The following is a 23,396-nucleotide window of genomic DNA, read 5'->3' on the forward strand; positions in this document are numbered from 1 at the left end:
TGGCTAATACGATGAAACTCCGTCTCTACTAAAAATACAAAAAAAAAATTAGCCAGGCGTAGCAGTGTGCGCCTGTAGTCCCAGCTACTCGGGAGTCTGAGGCAGAATGGTGTAAACCCGGGAGGCAGAGCTTGCAGTGAGCGGAGATCGCAAATCAGTATAATTGAATCCATACAAAATAAGTAAATGAGGGAGAAGAGACAGCTCTTCCTTACAAAATTCCAATTAATAAGTATACAAAAATAAGGGAAATGGAAAATCACCATTAGAACCCCACAGGCAAAAGCCCCCACTGAGTGTTACGTGAGAGGAAAGCTTAAAGAGAAACAGGGCACTTGGACTGCAAGGCAAAGGGTTAACCCTGCCCAGAGAGGCCTGGCCTCTGGCCCCGGCTCCTGGGAGATCTCTAGGCCCTTGGAATGCCCTGTCTGGTAAGAATGTCTGTCTAACTGGGCGCCCTGGACCACTTCCACAGTCTGTGCTAACCCATGGTGGAGGCCTTGGGCACATAGCGCCAGCTCAGCCTCTGGAGGGCTGGAGACTAAGGCCAGCAAGTCCACACAACTGAGACCCAACAAAACTCCAGACAGCGAGTCTCAGGTGGGCTTCTTTGGGGGGCAATGGCACCTGTGTGTGCTGTCACGTGCTGGGAGAAGTTGGCACTGTTCACACCTTCATGGGAGGACACTTGAAGTGTCACACTAGGAACTCTCATGAGCCCTGCCTGGGCCCCTTTTCCCTCAGCTGGCTTTAATTTGTGTCTTTTTGCTGCAATAAGCGTTAGCTGTCAGTACAACAGTCATCAGTCGGCTCCATGAGTCCTTCTAGAGAATTACCTAAGGGTGGTCTTGAGGACCCCCAAGCTTGCAGTTGGTATCAGAAGTGAAGATGATCTCAGGGACCCCCAAGCTCCACACACAGTCTCAAAGCATCTACTGCAAGATAGTTACTTACAAAAGGAAAAACAGGAAGTTGATGGTGAAGAAACCTAGCAGCTACCACCCTAACCAGGGATCCAGGTTTACATACCTGCCATGTAGACAGCATAGCCCAGGGAGGATGTGTGGGGAGGGCACCTCGCCCCCGTCTCTAGCAACCCCAGCCCAGGTCTCATCTCCAGAAGGTATCAGTCAGGCCCACAGGGAGGACAGTCCAAAGTGATAGGCCCACCCTCTTTGAAAGGACCATGACAAGGGAGGGCCAAGGCCCTCATCCAGACTACAGGAGATGGGGAGGGGTGACAATTAAATGCACATGCGGCCTGCAACAGGGAAAGGCACTGGGGGAGCCTGGTCATATCCACATCAAGTTTGCCGTTCAGCTTCCAGGACTGCGGCCACAGGGGACTCTCAGCTGTGATAAATGCAGCATGAGTATGCATGATGCTGTTTTGAGGGGAAGCAGGCAAAGGCATTCCCGCTGAGGGGGGACAGGGGTCTAAAACCACAGCAGACACATGGGCGCAGGAAGACAACGGTGCCCTGCAGGTTTTGGAAAAGAGACAGTGGCCTTCCTCCACTGGCTTGAGGCACCCGGAGGGGCTTTTCAAGGATGTGGGTGGCAGTGGCAGCAGCCTCACCCTCACGACGACATTCTCCTGCTGCACTCACACAAGGAGACCTAGCAGGTACCAGGTTTCAATTTCCCTTAGAAGTCTATGAAGTATTTAAACCAATGAGTGCATTAAAATACTCTGACCATCACTGTAGGATGCTAAGAAACTCAAACAGATTCAAACATCATTAACTGCACCTCACAGTAAAAAAATGAGAAGCTGCTCTTTATAGACACGTCCCAGCTATAAGAAAGAAAGAAATGATAGATTTAGAGTGCCACCGTTTAGAGTAACCCCTAAGGAATGAGTAGATCCAGTATCTGGTCACAATGGTCACCAGCAGTACAGACAGCCAGCCCACCACAGGCTGGGGGCCTCCAGCGAGAACCCACCCCCACCTGCAGCAGAGTTTTATCAACCAACCAGATCTAACCACTAGACATAACTACTAATTTACAGGAAAAGAAAAAAAGGAAGGAACGTGTTAAAACAATGATGTGATCATTAAGGTCCAGACTGGCACACTCGAAAGAACAATCAGTTCCTTCAACAAAAACCAGGCAAGAGATAGCAGAGAACCCTACAGTTGTCAGAGTCAAGAGATGATGTATCAACCAGTAGTGACATATGAACCCCACTGGATTCTGATTCCAACAGTTACACAAAACATTTGAGGCATCTGGGACAACTGAAAATTTGAATATTTGTTAGATACTAACATTAAGAAAATACTGTTAATTTTTAAAGAATTGGCAACAGTAGGTGGCTAAAATTTTTTTTAATGTCCTTACTTTTTTTTTTTTTTGGAAATGGAGTCTCGTTTTCTGTCACCCAGACTGGAGTGCAGTGGCACAATCTCGGCTCACTGCCACCTCCACCTCCCAGGTTTGAGCAACTCTTCTGCCTCAGCCTCCCAAGTAGCTAGGATTACAGACATGTGCCACCACTCCCGGCTAATTTTTTTGTGTTTTTAGTAGAGACAGTGTTTCACCATGTTGGCCAGACTGGTCTCGAACTCCTGACCTCAGGTGATCCACCCGCCTCAGTCTCCCAAAGTGCTGGGATTACAGGTATGAGCCACTGCACCTGGCCAATGTCCTGAACTTTTTAAAGATAATGCTGAAATATTTACAAAAACAGTAATGAAAACATCAAATCTCCTTTATAGATAGTACTCCAAAGCAATGTAATAAATAGGACACGTGTTATATACTTCAATGTTTGTCTCTTTTTCCTTCAAGATTATCTATCAGGTTCAATAAAGGCATCCGCTTTCCTCCATGAACTTTACTTGGTCTATGGTCAACTCTTTCTACAAATTTCACCACCACACTTCCTTCTATTATCTCTGCAAGTTCCATTCTGGTACTTCGTGAACCGTGGAGGTGTCTCTTCCTAAGTCACAATCCACACCGATGCACACAACATGATAGGGAAACACTGGCTTGAAGAAAACTGATTAACAGAAAATCGGCAATTGTTATTTATTTTAAATAAGAAGTCATGATACTATTAGGAATAGAGAGCAAGATATAAAATCGTATCAACCCTTTTAGATAAATACAAAAGACAAATGAAATACACACAAAAAAATACATTTTAAAAATCCACTGTTACTTTTTAGAAAAAGATTTAGCAGTTTCCATTAAGCACTACATCCTACTATTCCATTTTCAGGAAGGACAGATGCTTGAGGCCACATAGGTTACCAGCTCTTGTTTGGTCTTTAAAAATACAAATAAGTTGCTAACATTTTCAAATAAGATTTCAACAAAACTCTGACAATGCCACATGACACACAGTTTGGCTCCACGTACATGTACCTGGGGACAGTGGCAGTGCCCAGGTCTCTGCCATGCCAAGATCAGGCCCTAAGGTCATTCAGCACCAGGCACCATCTCTGCTTTCCTGACACCTGGCCTGCTTTGCTTATTTACCTTAGTAGCCTTCCAGGTAACTGACACTGGTGTTTGAACCCTTAACTTTCACAAAGCTTGTTTAGGCAAATAAAATAGGTTCATACTGATGCTGGGAATTTTGTTACTAAGTTTTTCCCTTAAGTTCAAATAAAACTAAGGAGTTGATAAAAAGGGTATTCTGAACAGAAAAGTAAAACCAAGAGCACAGAAACACCTGCTGTGTGTTTCTTCTGCCAGTAATAGTGACAGAGAACTCTCAGGCCCTCACTCATCAGGGCTGCAGCACACATGGCCTCACCTGCATTGCTCCCCGCTCCTCTCTGCTTTTTTTCCTTGGCTAGTTGAATGGCTCGGTAATCAGTTCTTGCTGAGCCCCCACTCTCCTGAGACCAAAGAAAAGCGTGTCAGTCACTTATCTAGACACAAAGGGAGGGTAGCAAGGGAGCTAGAGAAGTGCCATAAGCCTGCTTCTGGGACATATCCGAGCTCCCATAACCAGAGTCGCCAACAAGGCCACAAAGGGCCAAATGCTACGTCCACTTGTGGCGAGGGCTGAACAAACTTGGAGCTGGAACAATGTATGTGACTTTCTTATCCAGAGAAGCAAAGTTTATTCCTCCAAAGTCTAAAACATAGTAAAATATTTTACACAGAAACTTTTTAAATCAATTACGTACTTCTCTGCTTTCTGAAACAAACACTGAGCCTTGCCTGGGTGACCCAGGGTCACCTTACCACAGCACTCCGCGACACTTTTCACACTGTGCCACACACGTGTATGGCAGGCCCCGGGCAGGTCCCACCTTACAGACCCGCTGCAGAGGCCGCTCTGGTGGCAGGGGCTACACTCAAAGTCTTACGCAAAAACAATAATGATGGTACTGAATTCAGGAACTTTCCTGAGGGTGCCAGACAGTACTCAGAGGACTTCAGCTGTTGGAAGTCTGTGAACGTTTCCAAAGAAAGACAGTTTAACACTTATCACTACGAAGAGAAAAAAGAGCAGCCCTCAAAGCTCATAGCATACCTGGGACCCATTCACCACACACCATTTGTACTCAGAGAAGCGAGGTAGCCCAACGCCACACAGCTAGCAAGAAAACGAACATGGGTTAGGACCGAGGTCTTGCTGGCTTCTCCACCTCCACCCACACTACAGCTGCACCAGGGAGCTTCCATTTCCCAAGGCACTGAGGCACACAGTCCTTGCACCAGGGACTGACTGCACACTTGTCTCTAACTGTGGCCACCTCCCATCCCTGCCCAGTCACCTGTACACTTAGCAACTGCTATGGCTAAGAAAAGGCTGGCAAGCATGGCTCTGCCACCGACAAGCAAGACACCAGAAATGCAGAGACAGAGACCGTCCTCTCCCACTGAAAGAAATGAAAGCTGGCTCCATGGAGCCTCAGTTACTATGTGCCTCACAACTGATCCTACTTCAAAAGATTTAACATTTTTTAAAAGTTGTGGTAAAATAAGATGTAACACTCTGAACAATATAAATGTCACCATCAAATTTAGCCTGTGCCACAAAAAAAAAAAAAACCCTATCTGATCATTCCCATCTGAGTCAGGAAAGTCAGACTATCTCCCAATAATCTTTAAATTATTTTAAATTAAATTATATTAAATGTATAATTGATATAAAGTATATTAACTGTCCAGCCTCAAAATTGGAGTACTCTTATAATCCTCCAAGAACTAAGGCTCATAAATCCCTCCCTTTTTTTCTTTTCTTTTCTTGTTAATTTTAGTTCTAAAAGAGTTTGGTATGGTTTTAAAGTTTCCATTGAACCTCTGAAGGTGGCTTATGTCTTGACTCCTCTTCTAGGGCTGGTCATGAGCTGAGAAGCATAGAGGCAAAGTATCTCAACATTACAAAACCCCCAATTTTCAAAGAAAGGAGCACATTATCATGGAGCCACAGGACTCCAAAGGACCTCAGAAAGCATTTAGCCAAATCTCCTTATGTAGGAAATAAATGAGAATTTAAGGCTCAGATGGGTTAAGGTGATTTGTCAAGGTCATAAGAACTTGTCAGTTCCAGACTTGTAGTCCAGGGCTGCGTCCTTTTGTAAACCAGAAATGTCTGCATAGAAAGGATTAATCCAGAATATCCTCAAGACTGAGTATGAGAGAAGTGACCTATATGGTGATGACTGAATAGATTGCTTCATACCAAATATAAGTTGCCGGTGCCTGCACTGAGCTCTGTGTCCTGGGCACCGTGCCGCTCTGCTGGGCCGGACAACGTGGACTGGGGCAGCCCATGGCTTCCTTCCTGCTGCCCAGCTGCTCCTGGGCGAGAAGGCGAGTCCGGCTCCACCTTGATTGGAGCCAGCAGTTCCGGGACACTGGCATTTTCTTGGGGGGTGCTTGAAGAGGTCGGTGTGGTGATGTGTGCTGCTAAGTTACTACTGGAGGTCAAAGCCAGTGGGTCGTCACTCAAGTTCTTCATGGGCAGAGCCACCAGACAGCCTAATGCTCCTGTACTCACAGTCTGCACGTCATCCACACTGAAGCTGCCCTGCTGCAAAACCGTGGCTGCTGTCCCGAGAACCAGAGGGCTGTCCAGGCTCGGGGAAATATCACTGTGGGCCACCAGGACCAGGGGTTCCATTGGCCCTAGGGAGCTATTACTAGCAGGGAGGTTCCCTCCCAGAGACGAGCTCACAGAAGTGACGTCAATAGTCAGGATTCCGGAGTTCAGAGCCTCGTCCGACCCACCTGCAGAACCACTAGCATTAGCAGGTGTGTCAGAGAAGAGCGCGGCAAGATCCATGTTAGTGAGCTCGCTTTGGCCTGGGCTGCTGAGTTCACTGCTGGGAGTAAGAGAACTTGCAGCTTCTAGTTGAGGTAAGAGATCTGAAAAAAAAAGGAATACACTCCGGTTACTTTATGACCTTGAAGACTGAGTACTTTTGTTTATGCCCATGATGTTACCAAGTGATGCCCCAAGGAAGCACTGACTGTCCTCTTCCCAGACCCTGAAGCTTGGTTATCATGACAGAGTCCCACGGCCAGTCTCTCGGGGCACCTGACACACACCCCAGGAAGGGACAGGAACGGATGCTGGCTGACATCAGACACTTCACGTACGCATCTTGGATCCTCAGGCTGACAGGGCTTTCTCCAGTGGGAACAATTGGAGAGAAATTAAATAACATTTCCTAAGGTCAGGCCAACTGGTAACAGCAAGAAGCAAAGTAAGACTTGCATCCATGTCTTTCTGGCTTCAAAGCCTGCGCTCTCTCCCCTCCCGGTGCCACGGGAGCTGCCCAAGAGGACTGAACCTTTCCACGGCACATCATCCTCAGCTGCCAGTTGCTAGCTGGCCTGTGCTCTGAGGATATTTTTGAAATCAGCTTGTCAGCTCATGTTTGCCAAACTCTGTGCTCCACTCCACAACTAGCTGCCACCCCAAAACCAACTGGAGCCATATAGGGGTAAACAAAATGAAACTGGCTGCCTGGCAAAGCCAGGACAGACCTGAAGCTTCAGCTCTAGGCAGATGCACAGGACCTCCAGGCATGCTGGGGGCCCCCTAGACAGAGCTGTTCCTGATGGGCTTTCCCTCCCAGAGCCTCCCCTACCACTGCATTTCCAGCCTCACATTTCCCCACCAGGACTGTAAGCAAGCCTTCTGAGGGTGGAGAGCCGTCTGACCACCACTGTCCCCTCAGCTCCCAGCACAGTGCCCAGCCCTGAGGCAGCATGTAATGATTCCAACAGGCCCTTCTTCATCTGGAGTCTTAATTTTTGGTCATAATACTCTTTAAATATTTGATTATTTGTTATTCAACTATGAAATTTAATAATCAACATACCTTTGGGAGAATAATGACTGCCAAAAAATTTCAATGCACAGGCAAGTTTTGGGTTTGTATACAAGTACATGTCAGTTATACCAAATCACAGGATGCTTCAAGCATCAAGCAAACGGTAAAATGGGAGCATAATTAATTTGGGCAAAAGAGCCAAATAAGGACTTGATGTCACCCTTTCCTGAGGACTGTCCCCAGCAGCTTCCTGACTGTGCCAGCGCCTGGCCCAGAGGAAAACCTGCTCTCAGTTCTCTGATCCTATTTCTCCCACGGCAGCTGTTACTGACCCCAAACTCATACCTGCAGGCTGTGAACACCTGGCCAGAGTGTCTATTATATTTTTTATTTTTAATAATGCAAATCTACAAAAATCTATTCTAGACAAAAAGAAAATCAAAATCAGAATGTATCGTCTTTAGTTGTCATATTACTTCAAAGCTTAAAAAAAGCATCAATATAGCATCACTTCTTCAACAAATATCCCTTAGTACCAATGAAGCGTTTTGAAAGAAAATGGTAGGGATCCTTTGGAGAAATTAAAAATGGAAAACTATGTCAGTTTTTCAAAACTTTCTAAAAACTCCCTTGACTCTCTTGAGGATTCAGCTCCCTGTGAAGAGACTATGAATAATCTCAGTGCAAATGATACCCATTTATTAATAAATTTCCTTATTTAGCACTTTACTAATTCTATAAACACTTACTACTAGAGAGACCAGACATGTACAAAGGCCAGATATTAACACAATCACTAAATAAACATTAGTTAGCAGAGCAAGTGGTAAAACAGTCATGATCACCACAGTTCAAAGCCCAGCCCCAGCCCTTCTTGCGGGTGTGACCCTGGCAAGTCCTTTCTATCTTGGTTTCACCAGTGAGGACCCCACTCCCAGGACCACCGTTAGGGGGACTGAAACCACCCACTGAGGGCATGACATAATCCCACAGTAACCGGGTGTTCTAGTGCCTGTTTTTCACTAGCAGAAATGGTGACACCTGGTCTTCTACCCCTGACAGCTGGCAGGGGGATGACACACAAATAAGTCATTGTCGCACAAGAAATTCAAGTCTGGGATACACAAGCTGCTACAGAAGAGGGTCTCACATCCCACTAGAGTTTAAGGAAAGTGCATCTGGTATAACACTGGGCTTCTGCTGACTTCTGAATTGGCCAGGTCAGGAAAGGGGAAGTGTGCCATGAGAGGGAACGGCCGAACAGGGGAGAGGCCTGAGTGATGTAGTCTCACAGAGCCATCAGAGAAAGGGGGCCTGGTCATGTGGGCCTCTGTGAGCAAAGATGACACCCTCCAACATCAATCAGGTGGCACACACACTCCCTGTCCTCAAGACACTACTGAAGCAAGAAGGGTAATTTATTTAAATATAAAGCTGAATGGCAACTGCTGTAAACTGTGAAAGATCAGTGTCCAAGATCCCAAGGAGGGGCTTCATGACCACTTCCAAATAGGATCACAAGAAAGCAAAGGCCACAGACCTGCCCTGAGCCCAACCCCTCATCAAACTCTGTGCGAGGCATGGAGGCCTGTCCCCTGCCAATGCGTCAGCTGTGACACAGCGGCGCACCAAGGCCAGTGCTCTGCTGTGGTGCTGCTGGTCACACAGTTCACAGGAGGACCCAGTTGGTGACACACACAGCTTCCACGGACTGAGCAGCAGAAGTAACTCTAGGGCTAGCTATGATGCCATCAGCCAGGCCCAGTGAGGAGCGATAACCGCACCAGGCCCCAGAGAGCAGGGCACATGCGCATGCTCCTCCAAGGGGCCGCCACCACAGCTGCCAGGCACTTCTGCATCCTGGACTGTGGAGAAGGCCTAGTGGGATAGGTTTCCTAGTCCCATGCTGCAAAGCTGCCCAATGACCAGGCACTCACATACTCAGCATTCCCCTCACAGGTCACCGGGCCACCGTCACTTTCCTCTCTAACCCTGCCCTCTCCAGCCCTCACTGCTCCCAGTCCACTCCTGAAACACAACTCTGCTCTGGCCTTTGTTACTTGGAGAGAGAAGAGCTGAGGCAGACGGAAACGCAGGAGGGGCAGGTTCAGAATTCAGGACAAAAGTCCCAGTGAGAGACACAGGCTTAGGGGACATACACTAGGGAAAGTCAACAAAGTGAAAGATTCTTCCAGGAAAGCATTTCAAAGACACTGGAGGGGCCAGGCATGGTGGCTCATGCCTGTAATTCCAGCACTGTGGGAGGCTGAGGTGGACAGACTGCTTGAGCCCAGCAGTTCAAAACCAGCCTGAGCAACATAGTAAAACCCCGTCTCTACAAAAAATGCAAAAATTAGCTGGGCATGGTGGTGCATGCCTGTGGGCTCAGCTACTCTGGAGACTGAGGTGGGAGGATCACTTGAGCAGGACCCTGAGGTTCCAGTGAGCCATGATCACACCACTGCACTCCAGCCTGGGTGACAGAGGGACCCTGTCTCAAAAAACAAAAGACAAGGGAGGGATTAGAGGGTCAAAAGCAGGAAAGTGGCAGAGAGAGTGCAAAAGAGGCCACTTGGCTTGGCAGCCATGGCCACAACCCCACTGCCCGACGCCTTCCAAGAGGTGAAGAAGGAACAGACGGCACTGGCACTATTCCCGTTTCTTGCAGGGAAGCAGCTCCCCACGGGGGCCGTGGAAAGTGCAGACCTTGGCGCCGGCTGTGCTGTCTGACCATGTGCGCCTTCATGCTGTGCTTGGAGGTGAAGAGTCTGTTGCAGGTAGAGACCGGGCAACGGCTTTTCGGAGCACCCACATCCTGCACGTGTTTCTTAGAGTGAATGTACAGACTGCTACGAGCGGAGAACCTTGCGCAACATCCTGGAACAAAAAGAGTAATGAGTGTGAAACCTGAGGATCACCAAGGAACCAGGAACAAGTGACACTTCCTCATCAGATCAGAACCACCAGACCTGCATTTTGCACCCTGGCTACTGGCAAGGACAGAAACCAAATATCTCTAGGAGTACCATCACAAGCAATTCAAGTCAAAAGCAAACTTTTTAAAAAGCAAGAGATACAGTGAAACATGTAGGGAGATTTGAAGTCCCACCTCAGCTATGTCTAAGCAACCTCTGTGCCTGTTTCTTCACCCACTACATGGAGATGTTGGGAAGATTATGTCAAATTAAGTATTAACTGCTTAAACATTCAGTTGCAAACAATTTATTCTAGTCATCTCGATTAAGCTATTACCATAAAAAATGTAATCCTAGGATGACATTTAGAGCTGGAAACTATCTCGACAGATCACCAAAGTCAGTCCTTTCACTTTCCCACTGAGACACTGGATGCCCAGGGAGACTGAGCGGGTGTCCTGGAGCCCAGAGCTGGCATCTCCTTGCTTACACTCCCAATCCACTTATGACTCTGATCTGCACACAGGCATCAGAGGAAAAACAAGACACATTCAAAGTTATAGTCACCTCCCCTCCGTGCCCTGGCTTTCCACTACGCTGGCGCTCTGCCCCATACAGGTGCAGGGAGAAGATGTGGAGCTCTTGGCGGCCAGAGGCCTGTGACCCGGCAGGGGCAAGTAGAATAGCCAGCTGCTTCAATAAAGGGCAGTAAGTCAGTGCCAACACTGAAGCATGCGAGCAGCAGAGGAAACCGCACCACTCCCGAGAAGACAGAAAAGCAGTCTCAGGAGTATGCAGCATTTGAGGTGACTGCGCCACTGTGCAGCAAAGCAGATGGCGCTCCTGCTGCAGAAGCTGCCCAGCCAAGGTATGGGGGCATGAAGGGCAGCAGTGCAGGCTCCCCAGCCTGGGTTCCAGTTCAACCTCTTACCAGTAGTGTGGCCTTAGACAAATTATTTATCCTTTGCGGGTCTCCTTTTTCTGTTCTGTGAAACGGGAATGACACCTGCTTCTCAGGGGTGCTGAGGGCCCAATAAAGCCATACCTGCCTACAGAGCCTCTGCACGGACCTAAGCAAGTGGAGCGAGCCACGACGCACTCGCGGCACCTTTTCAGGACGGTGGGGTGGTACTGCTGGAGCCCAGCACCTGGAGGAGGGATATTTTAAGGAAAGAGGCTATGAAGATAGGATACGGCCAGATGAGTAAGGGCCTTGGCTGCCTGTGAATGTAGTTTTCAACTGTATTTTTCATTTTCTAATACAGCTGCAAACTCATTTCCAGGTCAGGCTCATCAAAGACCATCTGGGAAACACAGGAGATGGTCTGACAGCCCAGGCTTGCCCTGCAAATGCACAGTTTCCTCCACATGCCCTGCTCACCATGGTACACAGGGTACCCTGGAACCCCCTTTCCCAGCTGGGGGTCCTGAGCACAGATTTCTAGAGACAGGTCACAGAGCAGAGGCTCTAAGCACATCTTCTGTCAAATGCCTTCCCAATGGCAGGGCCACGCTACAACAGGACCCTTGCATGCTCTTGCCAGCACTGGGTTTCCATTTTTTAAAGTATTTGCTAATTCCATAGGCAAAAATATATTTCATTTTGGTTTGTATTTCCTGTGACAACCAGGAATGTAATCATTTCTCCATGTGTACTAACTGCTGGCTTTTCCAAATTCTGCCCATATATTGAGATCTGTGTCCATTCTTTACAAATCCAAGCTGCAACCAGAGACAGGCAGAAGCAGCCATTACTGATAGACCTGTCTGCAGACTGCATTCAGAGGACAGTGAGGCACTCATGTGGATGGCCAGGCAAGCACGAGGCTCAGCAACACACGAGACACAGGCCCCAGCAAACACAGCCCCGAGGCTGCCATGATGCCACCCAGTGCCTGTCCTCAGACAGACTTCTGATCTGTGGCCCTGTCCTTTCCTCCTCCTCCTGTTACCAAAAAAAGGTAGTTTTGCCTTTTACTTTTTATCATACAACAGTTCAAACATCTACCAAAGTGGAAAAAATGGTGCCATCAGTCCCAACCATTGCCCAACCCCAAGAATGATCAACTCTCAGTCTAGCTGAGGAGAGGTTCTGGACTCCTCCCACTAGCTCCAACTCCATCTCCACATGCTGCCCACACACCCCATGGGGAATGCCCCCTTTCTCTCCCAGCAGAATACCTAGACTTGCTGGAAGAAACAGAGTTCTACAGAAATAAATGCCCCATCCTCCACAGCCAACTGCCACCTTTCCCCTTTCCCCAGTCACCTCTGGTGGATGTGTCAGCACAAACCATCTCCGTCTCCCACTCAGGCCACCTCTCAGGGCATCAGAGCAGGACTCTGCCTGAGTGCCTGACCCCACGGAACCTCATCCATCAACACACCAAGACGGCCCCGCAGGTGGCACTGAGGCATGTCTTCCCTGGTCCTGGCTCACCCTAGCACTCAAGGTGACCCCTACTTCCACACATCCCCTCTCACCTCAGCACCACCCCCTCTGTGCTCTTGCTGGTCCTGCCATTACCTGTCCCAGCCACTCTACTGGAATCGGGGGCAGCCCCAGGGCTCTGTTCTAGGTCCTTTTTAAGAAAATCTAACAGCTATCATAACAACACTAAACTGACATATATACTGATGTTTTCCATATGCTCTAAACTTACTAACCAATCCAGCCTTCGCCAACAACGCTGGGAGGTTTTATTCACTTTACAGATGAGGAAGAGGCACAAAGAGCTTCAAGTGTTTGTCCAAGGTCCCAGAGCTACTTACATGGCAGACTTGGGACTCGAATCCAGGCAGTGTGACTCCAGAATTCAAGTTTTTGATCAACTACACTACCCTGCCTCTCCTCCATTTATACTCTTCCTTGAGAATTTCATCCACTTTTGTGGCTTAAATGACGACTTGGGTGCTGTCTGTTTCGCTCCCTGCCTGGTCTACTCTCCCCAGTGCCAGCGGCACATCCCCTGCCCTTTGCGCATTAGATGCACAAAGGTACCAAAAACACAACATGTCCAAACCAAACTCTGTTTCCTCCAAATCCACTCAGCTGAGACACTGACCTCAACTAAAATCCAAATCTATCACCGTATATTGTGACTTCTAACTCCCACCTCTGCCATCGATGCCCCTTTCTCTTTTCCCACCATTAACACCCCCATCCAGGCCATCCCACCTCCCCATACCCTTGGTTGCTTTCCTTCCTGAAGTCAGACTGAGCCACAACTCAAACATGATCACATCATACGCTCACCCAAGCACTCAAGCCTGCCACTCCTGGCCCTGAGAGGCTCTCCCAGGCCATTTCACCCCCAACACCCACACGCACGTGTCTGGTGCTCTTTCCCCTTCTTCAGCTGACTGTGAGGCCATTCTCACCCCGAAGAGCAGTCTGGGGAAACCCTCTGTATCCCTGCAGCACCCTACGTGTTACCTGTTCCCGTCTGCACCTCCAGCTGAAACCCTGACGGAAGGAGGAACTGTACATACGTTCACTTGTGTATTTGTTCACTATGTTCTAAGAGCTAGTCTCAGCTTTAAATGGGTCTTTAATATTCTCTCTTCCAGATAAGGAAACCAAGGCCCAGAGAAGCAGCTTGCCTGAGGTCACCACTTTAGGGAGCGGTAGAGCCAGACTTTGAATCCATGACCACCCGACATGCCCTGGCTCACTGCCTCCCAGTGCACCTGCAGAACTAGAGCAGGGCCAGCACGCACAGGTCACGCAGCCAATTTCTGGCAAATGAACTAAGCCTTCAGTGTTTTAAAGGAAGAAACCTCTCTACCATCCCTTTTAAAAAGTCAGGTTGGGTGCGGTGGCTCACACCTGTAATCCCAGCACCTTGGGAGGCCAAAGTGGGTGGATCACTTGAGGTCAGGAGTTTGAGACCAGCCTGGCCAACATGGTGAAACCCTGTCTCTACTAAAAACATAAAAATCAGCCAAGCGTGGTGGCGCATGCCTATAGTCCTAGCTACTCAGGAGGCTGAGGCATGAGAATCACTTAAACCTGGGAAGCAGAGGTTGCAATGAGCCAAGATTGCGCCATTGCACTACAGCCTGGGCAACAAAGCAAGACTCTGTCTCAAAAATCAAAACAAACAAAAAAAAATCAGTCTAGCTTTATTGCTATACAATTACAAAATGATTGGAGTGACCATTCAAACGTGATCTCAAAAGTACCTATCATTTACTGAGTCCGAGCTCCACGCCAGATGGATAAACAGGCATTTTCCACGTTTCACCTAATCCTCACGACCACCAAATTAAACAGGTAACTTAACTAGAGCCAAAGATCTAGTGAGGATCAGGGCCATGAGTCAAACCGTGTCTGATTCTCAAGTCACTACTCCCAAAATAGTACAATTAACTCAATGAGGTAACTAAACATAATGCCGCAACTTATATTGAGTCAGTCTTTAAGCAGCTAACATTTACCTTCAAACAATGGAAACTTAACAAGATAAATGTTGGCCTGGTACTTAGTTTACTGCTCAAAGCAATGTTTTAAAATCTACCTTCCACAGGACACTCGAATGGCTTTGTGCCTAGGTGGGTTATGCTGTGGCCTTTCAGATGCTCTGCTCTCGTGAATGATTTCCCACAGCCTTCGACAGGGCAGGTAAACCTCCGGTCATCATCATGTTTCCTGCCAGACAGAAAAATAAAGGAGCTGGGATTCCTCACACAACTCACCGTGATTCTTTGTTTAAAATTCTACAAAATATACCAAAATACAAACTTTACATTTACAAAAATCATCAGTACATTTCAGAAAATCTTTACTCTGTCTTCAATCCACGTGAGAAGATTTGCAATTTAGCTACCCCATAGTTAAAAATTCTACCTTATTGACTAAGCAGACCCCAGAGTCACACATTGAACAATTAATGCTATTTCAATTTAAGAACAGTGGAGTCCCAAATGTATGGATGAAGGTGTTTCTATTGTTTAGAAACCCTCATGATCAACAAGCTTTCCGAGCGACAGCGGGCCATGAGAAATGTGCACAGAGCATCAGCTGCAATGCTAAAAGACTCTCTTAAGCCAACTTGTAAAGACTGTGTCTTTTCCTAAGTGACATTTTTATATTAAATCCTCAGAGCCCAGTTGTGCAAGCACAGAAAAACCATCGAATCTCTCCGAGTCTCACTGTGAAACAGGGAGAATAAGAACATTAGCTTTGAGGTTGTTGGGAAAATAGAAGACACACAGTTAAAGTGCTGAGCATCACCTGGACAGTCTCCAGGGTTGTCATTACCACCACGAAAACTTGTAATTACATGAAGAAAGCTTATTCTACGATGTTAAGTTAAACAAAACTGGAATTTTTTTTTTAAAGAACAGAGTATGCCAATTGAGTTTTTTTTTTTTTTTTTTTTTTTTTTTTTACAGTATACACAGGGCCGGGTGCGGTGGCTCACGCCTGTAATCCCAGCAGTTTGGGAGGCCAAGGTGGGCGGATCACGAGGTCAGGAGATCTAGACCAACCTGGCTAACACTGTGAAACCCCGTCTCTACTAAAAATACAAAAAAAAATTGGCCAGGCGTGGTGGCGGGCGCCTGTAGTCCCAGCTACTCGGGAGGCTGAGGCAGGAGAATGGCGTGAACCCGGGAGGCGGAGCTTGCAGTGAGCCGAGATCGTGCCACTGCACTCCAGCCTGGGCGACAGAGTGAGACTCCATCTCAAAAAAAAAAAAATTATACACAGGAAAAAGTGTTTTCAGGTGATGAGATTCTCAGCAATTTTCTTTTTACAGTTTTCTGAATTTTCCAAATTATCAACACTGAGCTATTTTTACAACTTAAAAAACGTCTACAGATATTTCATTAGTTAGTTTCTGCTGCTGACAAATCACTCATTTTCAAAGCTGATAACGCAAACCAAAATGTAAGGATTACCTTCTGTGCCTTAGAAGTTTGGACATGCTGGTGAAGGTCCAGCCACAACTGTCAGAGTCACAAATAAATGGTCTTTCACCTTATGAAAGAAAAAAATTACACAGCATAAAATTTACAACTCCAACAGCTACGATGAAGACAAATCTTGGGTCCAAATGCTTTGCGTTCCCTAGCTCATTACCTGTATGGCTCCGCAGGTGAATTTTCAGCCGACAGGCTTTATCATACTGCTTGCTGCACCCAGGAAAGGAGCAGGAAAAGAGCTCTTGTTCCCTGAAGTGGGCTCGGTTATGGGAAAACAGGGCACTCACTGTGATAAATGTCTTCTCACAGCCTGAACAAGGAAAACAAAAACCCTGCTCAAAGCGTGGCAAAAATTATACAACATAGCTAATGCTAGTCACACCCACCGGACACTGTTCACCCTGAAGCAGACAAGGAAAAACATGACTCAGAAGCACTCTCTAAAAAGGGATGACCATTAATGCTTGTTGGCTTTGTGATCACCACAAGAAGGCAGCTAATGGCAGCCAATAGGCACACGCTGGCCACCTGCTGCAACACGACTTGGAGATGGAACAGCTGATAAAGAGAAAGTCCTCCGTTCAAAGCCATCTACTGGCCAGTCCCAGAGCACTGATCCTGAACATAGGCTGAGACCTAAGAACCCCATGAGAGAAATCAAATACTAAGGAACAAGATTTTGTCTGGCAGGGTTGATCTTTGAAAGGTTACAAATCATTCTACTGGCCAGGATTTTTCACCCCTTGAGGGTGATGCTGCATCCTCTACACATCCAAATTTCCTCCCTGACACCCTCTAATTGCCAGCCCTGTCCCTTGCTATTTGGCTTCTTTTTCCTTTTGCCATTTCCTTAGGTTCTCTGCTTTGTAATCTTCACCTCCATCCTAACCCTCGGCCAAAGCAGCCAAGCCTTAACAATTCCACAGCAATGCTTCTCCTCAAACAGAAACATTCAGGGCTCCAACAGGGTGGAAAATATGAGGCTGCAGGATGTTTAACAGGGGTCTTTGCTGCAGCTCTTCTTGGAGACTTAAACAAGATACCATCATGCCTGTGAACTGCCACACAGATGTACATGGCATAGCACTGTCCAAAAGTATCAACCCAAGGAACCCTACTTTTCACAGCAACATCTAACCAGGAAATGCTGATCTTTGGCCTCAATCTGGTCCCCAAATGCCCCGAAGAACCCCCCACAACCCCATAGATAATTACACCATTTGGTTCTCCCTCTGCAATCTCACCTGCTAGAGACCCTCATCATTCCCACTCCCTGGCTCAGGCCCTCAGGAAATTCAGGTCTGGGCCCTTTGATGATGCTTCACTGGTACTGCTCCTGCTTTTAACCATCTAATCTCATCTCAGCACAAGAAGCCTCATGGATCAGCCAACACGAAACCCTGAAGGGACCTCATGCCTGGAAGCAGGCAGGATCCCTAACCTTCCTAGCATCATACACAGAATGAAACTTTTAGCAGGGAGAGGGTCTACAGCCACCATCAGATTCCCAAGAACGTATGACTAAAAAAGGCTTTGAGCTAGTGGCCTTAAGCCACATTCTCTCTGAAGAGGAATGCGCAAGACAGTCCACGGGCATATGCGAGAGAAAAAATAATAAAACCCGTTCATAATTATCATCTCATCCTTTCAAAATTCTTGTTTGAAAACATTATAAGGAGAGCCGTGTGCATATACAGGTCAAGGGCATGCTAGGCACACATTCCAGTTTCGGTTTGAATGACTGGTCCTTCCTCCTGGGCCCTCACCACAGCCCACAATCCCCACCTGGGCTCTGCCATCCAGCCGACCCCATTCTTCTGCCTTTCCAGGCAGGAATCCTCTCTTGCCCTTCTGGAGGAACCCTGTCCCTGTGAAAGCAGGGAAAGCTGCCCATCCTGGTGAAGAATTAACTGTGTTGGAGTCCTACATTCCCTACAACTGCAGGTCCACACAGTGGAGACAGCGGAGAAATAACCAGCAGTGGACTTTTTTTGTTTTTGTTTTTGAGACGGAGTCTCGCTCTGTCGCCCAGGCTGGAGGGCAGTGGCGCGATCGAGGCTCACTGCAAGCTTCGTCTCTGGGGTTCATGCCATTCTCCTGCCTCAGCCTCCCGAGTAGCTGGGACTACAGGCGCCTGCCACCACGCCCGGCTAATTTTTTGTACTTTTAATAGAGACGGGGTTTCACCGTGTTAGCCAGGATGGTCTCGATCTCCTGACCTTGTGATCTGCCCTCCTCGGCCTCCCAACGTGCTGGGATTACAGGCGTTAGCCACCGCGCCCGGCCACCAGCAGTGGACTTTATCCACGAGGCTCGGCCTCTGTTTCTTCATGTGTAAAATGAGTTGAGTTTTTAACCTTCACAGACGGCTACTTTTTAAAACTTCACAAAACTGTGAGGTTCAACGGAAATAAAAGTATAAAAGGCAAAAAAGCCAGGATGTGCGCACACCTGTGGCTATCCTCCCAGCGTGTTAAGGTCCTGAATCTGGCCACATTCATCTCTGCTCCTCCAGCATGGAGTGTGCACCCCGTAAATAAATGACGAGACTGAGGAAAATAAAGACCTGACACACAGCTCCGTGCCACTCTGTGAAGATGCGCTGCCGCTTTCATCAAGCGCAAGCAGGTTAAGGATATCTGTTGCCGCCACCTTTGAGAAGCGCAGCTGTGGTGATCTGCGCTACCTGCCATCGAAATCCCTGCGGCAAGGCAGGGCCAAGATCTCAAATCGAATGACATGGAAGGAGCTAGAACACAAATCCCGAAGAGCCTGCGTCCCCGGCTTGCTAAGGTCTGGCAGGCCCCTCTGTGGGGCGGACGTGGCACCCCGGGCCTGCCTGCAACACCGCGCAGCCCGCCCGCCCCCGAGCGCGCGGTTACCGGGAAAGTCACACTTGTAAGGGCGCTCGGGCTCGAAGTGGCTGCGCTGGTGGGAGCTGAGCTTGGCGTGCGTGGGGAAGCGCTCGGCGCACACCTCGCACTTGAACAGGCTCTCCTGCTCGTGGCCCTTCATGTGCGCCTTGAGGTTATAGACCGTAGTGAACTTCTTGCCACAGCCGCCCACCGGACAGCCGAAGGGCCGCAGCTTGTCGTGCGACTGCAGGTGCCGCTTGAGCTTGTAGGACGTTGTGAAGGCCCAACCGCAGCCCTCCAGCGGGCACTTGAAGGGCCGCCGGCCCTGACCGCCGCCGTGCGTGAGCAGGTGCACCTTGAGCTGGTGCTTCTTGGCGAAGGCCAGCGCGCACTGCGGCTCGGGGCAGCGGTAGCTGGGCGTGCTGGGGCCGGAGGCCTGGGGCGCGCGACGGGGCGCGGCGGGGCCCGCGCTTGCGGGGCCGGGCGGCGCAGACAGCGCGAGAACGCCGCGGTCGAGGCGCACCAGCAGATCCTGGCTGCTGATGGTGACGGCGCCCGCCGGGGCTACGCCAGGGCCGGGGGCGGCGGCCGGGCCGCTGGGGCCCTGCTCCGGGCGGCTAGCCGGGTTGGCACGGGAGCCAGGCTCGGCCTCCTGTGATCCGGCAGCCTCGGCGGCGGCGGCGCCGTGCGGCACTTCCAGCAGCACCAAGAACGAGTCGCCGTCGCTGTCGTCCTCGACGGGCGGCAGGCTCGGCCCGGAGGCCTCCCCGGGCCGCGCCCCGGGCCCGCCATCTTCGGGGCCCCGCACCAATAGCAGGCGGCGGCGCGCGGGGCTCGGGCCGAGCGGCGCTGGGGCTCCGCGGAGCGGGCCGGGGCCACCGCCATGTTGCCCTCCGCGCGCGGTCGGGGCGGGGAGCAGCGCCGGGAGGTCCATCTTGGGCCCAGCGACGGCGTCGGAGCCGCTTCGGACGCAGCGCGGCCCGCGCCCCGCCCAGGTGTGCGTGCACCGCCCCGGGACGCGATCCGCGCCAAGACCCGGCGTAGAGTCCGGCTCGGAACCGCGCGTGCGCGGACGCTGCCGGGCGATGCGCGAGGCCTGCTGGGCCGACGTGACGTGGGGCGGGGCTGCGGGGCGCCAGAGGCGGGGCGGGGCGCCGGGACCGACTAGGGCGGGGCGCGGGGTCGGGGGCGGAGCGCCGGCACTGAAGAGGGCGGAGGGCGGAGGGCGGAGGGCGGAGGGCGGAGGGCGGAGGGCGGGGCGCGGGACCGCCGGGGAGTGGGTGAGGCTCCGAAAGCTAAGCGCTTCGCTCTCGTTCCCGCTGGCTTAGAAGTCGAGGCTTGTCTGACTTCGAGTCATATTAATATTTCAGACACTTAACAAGCAGCCTCTCGTAAGCACTGACCGCGTCCCAGGGGCTGTGCCTGCTGAGCTGATTAAGCGTGCGCGGTCACCCAGGGGTGAGGAAACAGGCACGGAGAGCTTGAGTCACACACACAGTTGGCAGCCGGCAGATTCAGGATTCGAACCTGTCCAACAGTCTGGATGCCTACCCCCAGCTCACTTAAGTGCAAGCCCGCCCGCCGCCGCTGGCGCACAGACCTCGTTTGCTTTGGCCCAGATCCTTGCTGGGCACACGGGGCCTCCCTGATAGGTAGGGCCCCTGTCTGTATTTCCAACTGTATTTCCTACTAAACTTGACAAAACCTCACTCTGCAACAGCTGAATTACTTACTGTTTCCGTTCCTCGTCCTCTCCCACCTCACCGTGCACCTCCACATTCAGTCTGGACTCCTCCACTTCAACCTCACCACCACTCAGATCCAAACCCGCACTTCATTCCTGGGTACTTGAAAAATAACTACTAGCTGGTCATCGGTCTTCCTCCGCTCCACTCGCTCCCATCCACGGGGCACAGTTTTATGATCTAAAAATTGCACATCAAATTATGCTCACCCCCATCCCGAAGGCGCGTATGGCCTTGCTAGTCTACCCTCCCCGACCTGTTTCCCTCCCTTCCCGCCACTCTCCCGCTGCCCCCCACCGTTCCCCCGCACCCCACCTCCTTTTCCCAGTTCATCCAGCAGGCCAAGCTGGTTCCAGCCTCAGAGACTTGGCGCAGCTGATTCTGATTCCTCCGGGAGGACTCTGCGGCCCTTCTGATCCAAAGCACATGTTTACCCAGTCCCGTATTCCCACCTCTGTCTGATCTGTTTGCTCTTAGAGCTCTCATCACCCGTTGTTTTGTGTGTTCCTTCCCTGCTCCTTCACTGTCTCTCCCCCCTCTGGAATGTAGTCTGCTGGAGCCCAGGAACTGTGTCCTATTCACGGTGTGTGCCCAGAAAGACTCTTGATGCATATTTATTAAATACATGAATGCTTTATTATTAAGAGTATTTTTTAGAAGTAACACAAATTATAATATTAAAAAGAATAGGATACATCCATTATATATATCAGTTTATGGCGAAAGCATATTGTTCCTAGACCATTCAGTGGAGGAAAGAATAGTCATTTCAACAATGGCGGCACTGGGACAACTGGATCTCCACATGGAAAAGAACCAATTTGGACCTGTATCTCTCATCAGAGGCAAAAATTAACTCAAAATAGAACAAAAGCCTACATGTAAAGCATAAAACTATTTGAAGAAAAATAGGTGTAAATCTATGTGACCCTGTATTAGGGAATAGTTTCTTATGTATAATATTGAAAGCAAAAGAAAGAAAAATAGATAACTTGGACTTCATCAAAATTAAAAACTTACTCAGGTAAAAGGGCACGAATAAAACAGTGAAAAGACAACTCAGGATGGGAGAAGAGTGTGCAAATCGTGTATCTGATAAGGATCTACTATCTGGAATATATAAAGAACTCTTTTAACTCAACAAGAAGACAAACAGTCCACTTTTTTAAAAGGCAAAGGTTTGAATAGACATATTTCTCCAAAGAAGATAATACAAACAGCCAATAAGCAAATAAAAAGAGACTCAACATCATGAATCATTAGGGAAATGCAAATCAAAACACAGTGAGATACAACTTCACACCTACTAAAATAGTGGTAATTTTTTAAAAAACAGGATATAGAAAAATTGGAACCCTCACATATTGCTGGTGGGAATGTATAATGGTGCGGTGTGGAAAACAGTTTGGCAGTTCTACAGAAAGCTAAACATCATCTCCACATGAGCCAGCAAGTCCATCCCTATGTTGCTGAGGCTGAAGCGTGGTGGCTCTTCACAGGTGCAGTCATAACTCAGCCTCCAATTGGCCTCAAGCAGTCCTTCCAGGTCAGCCTCCCAATTAACTGGACTACAGGCATATGCCATCATGCCCAACCTGAAGAAAAAGAAATATTTTAAAATAAATTTAGTGTAGCCTAAGTGTCCGGTGTCTATAAAGTCTACAGTAGTGCAGTCATGCCCGAGGCCTTCACATTCACTCACCACTCACTCACTGACTCACTCAGTGCACTTCCCAGTCCTACAAGCTCCTTTCATGGTAAGTGCCCTATACGGGTGTACCATTTCTTTATATTTTATGTTAATAGCTTATTTTTACTGTACCTTTTCTATATTTATCTATGTTTAGAGACACAACACTTACTCTTGTGTTACAGTTACCTGGCGTATTTAGCATGGTACCATGCTGTGCAGGTGTATAGCCTAGGAGCAGTAGGCTATCCCACGTAGCCTAGGTGTGTAGTAGGCTGTGCCATCTAGGTTTGTGAAAGAATACTCTATGACATGCATATGATGATGGAATTGTCTATTAATGCATTTCTCAGAAAGTATTCATTAAGTGCTCATTAAGAGATTCCTTACTATACATTTATATTAAATATAATCAAATTTGATTTACATGGATTAAAAAACCAAATTTTAGAGTTCAGTTCCTCTCTGTGTCAAATACTGTGTCAAATACTGAACACACTGTGTACAGCCTGCAGTTACCACACTGGACAGTGCAGACCGCCACTAGGTCCGTCACTGCTGTAAGGCAGGGTCTGGACGCTGCTGCTGTCCTGGTCTTTCACACAGCTCACCAGGCACCCCAGCATGGCAGCTGGCCTCTCGGAGGGTATGTTGCTAGAACTCCAGCAGCCCTCTCTTAGGACCCAGACCCAGAAGTTGCACAGCATTGATTATGCCACATTCTCGTGATCAAAGTAAGTCATAAGACACTGCAGACCCAGGCAAGGGGAATTTGTACTCCACCTCTCAATGGGAGGTGCTGGAAATAATTTGCAGCCATCTTTAAACTATCACAACTTCTCTGTGCCTCAGTTTCCTCATCTGTAAAATGAAGAGGACTGAGAAAGAAAAAGGGCAGCCCCTGCCATCCAGAAACTGGTCGGGTGCTAAAGCTGGGCCACTCTGTTCTGTAAGACTTGAACCATCACGCAGAAAACCAACCTAGGCCAAGGTCACTGAGACACAAT

At 49.0% G+C, this 23,396-nt stretch overlaps 1 protein-coding gene across 6 annotated transcripts in view; it reads right to left on the reverse strand.

Annotated features, from left to right (window-relative positions):
• ZXDC (ZXD family zinc finger C) overlaps nt 1–19,966 on the reverse strand; it is a 37,671-nt gene extending 17,705 nt beyond the window's left edge. Inside the window, exons 1-9 of one of the 6 annotated variants that reach the window (XM_030942500.1) lie at nt 18,982–19,966; nt 16,257–16,409; nt 16,076–16,154; nt 14,692–14,822; nt 9,963–10,133; nt 5,657–6,342; nt 4,502–4,564; nt 3,773–3,857; nt 2,598–3,010 (exon numbers count right to left, since the gene is read on the reverse strand). In XM_030942500.1, the coding sequence (XP_030798360.1) occupies nt 2,898–3,010; nt 3,773–3,857; nt 4,502–4,564; nt 5,657–6,342; nt 9,963–10,133; nt 14,692–14,822; nt 16,076–16,154; nt 16,257–16,409; nt 18,982–19,888 (2,388 nt within the window). In that variant the 5' untranslated portion in view covers nt 19,889–19,966 and the 3' untranslated portion in view covers nt 2,598–2,897. The other 5 variants (XM_030942480.1, XM_030942511.1, XM_030942491.1 and 2 more) reach the window with 5 other exon arrangements.
• Between the last annotated feature and the right edge of the window lie 3,430 nt (nt 19,967–23,396).

The sequence above is a fragment of the Rhinopithecus roxellana genome, chromosome 1 (genome assembly GCF_007565055.1).
Source record: "Rhinopithecus roxellana isolate Shanxi Qingling chromosome 1, ASM756505v1, whole genome shotgun sequence".
Taxonomy (NCBI): Eukaryota; Metazoa; Chordata; class Mammalia; order Primates; family Cercopithecidae; genus Rhinopithecus; species Rhinopithecus roxellana.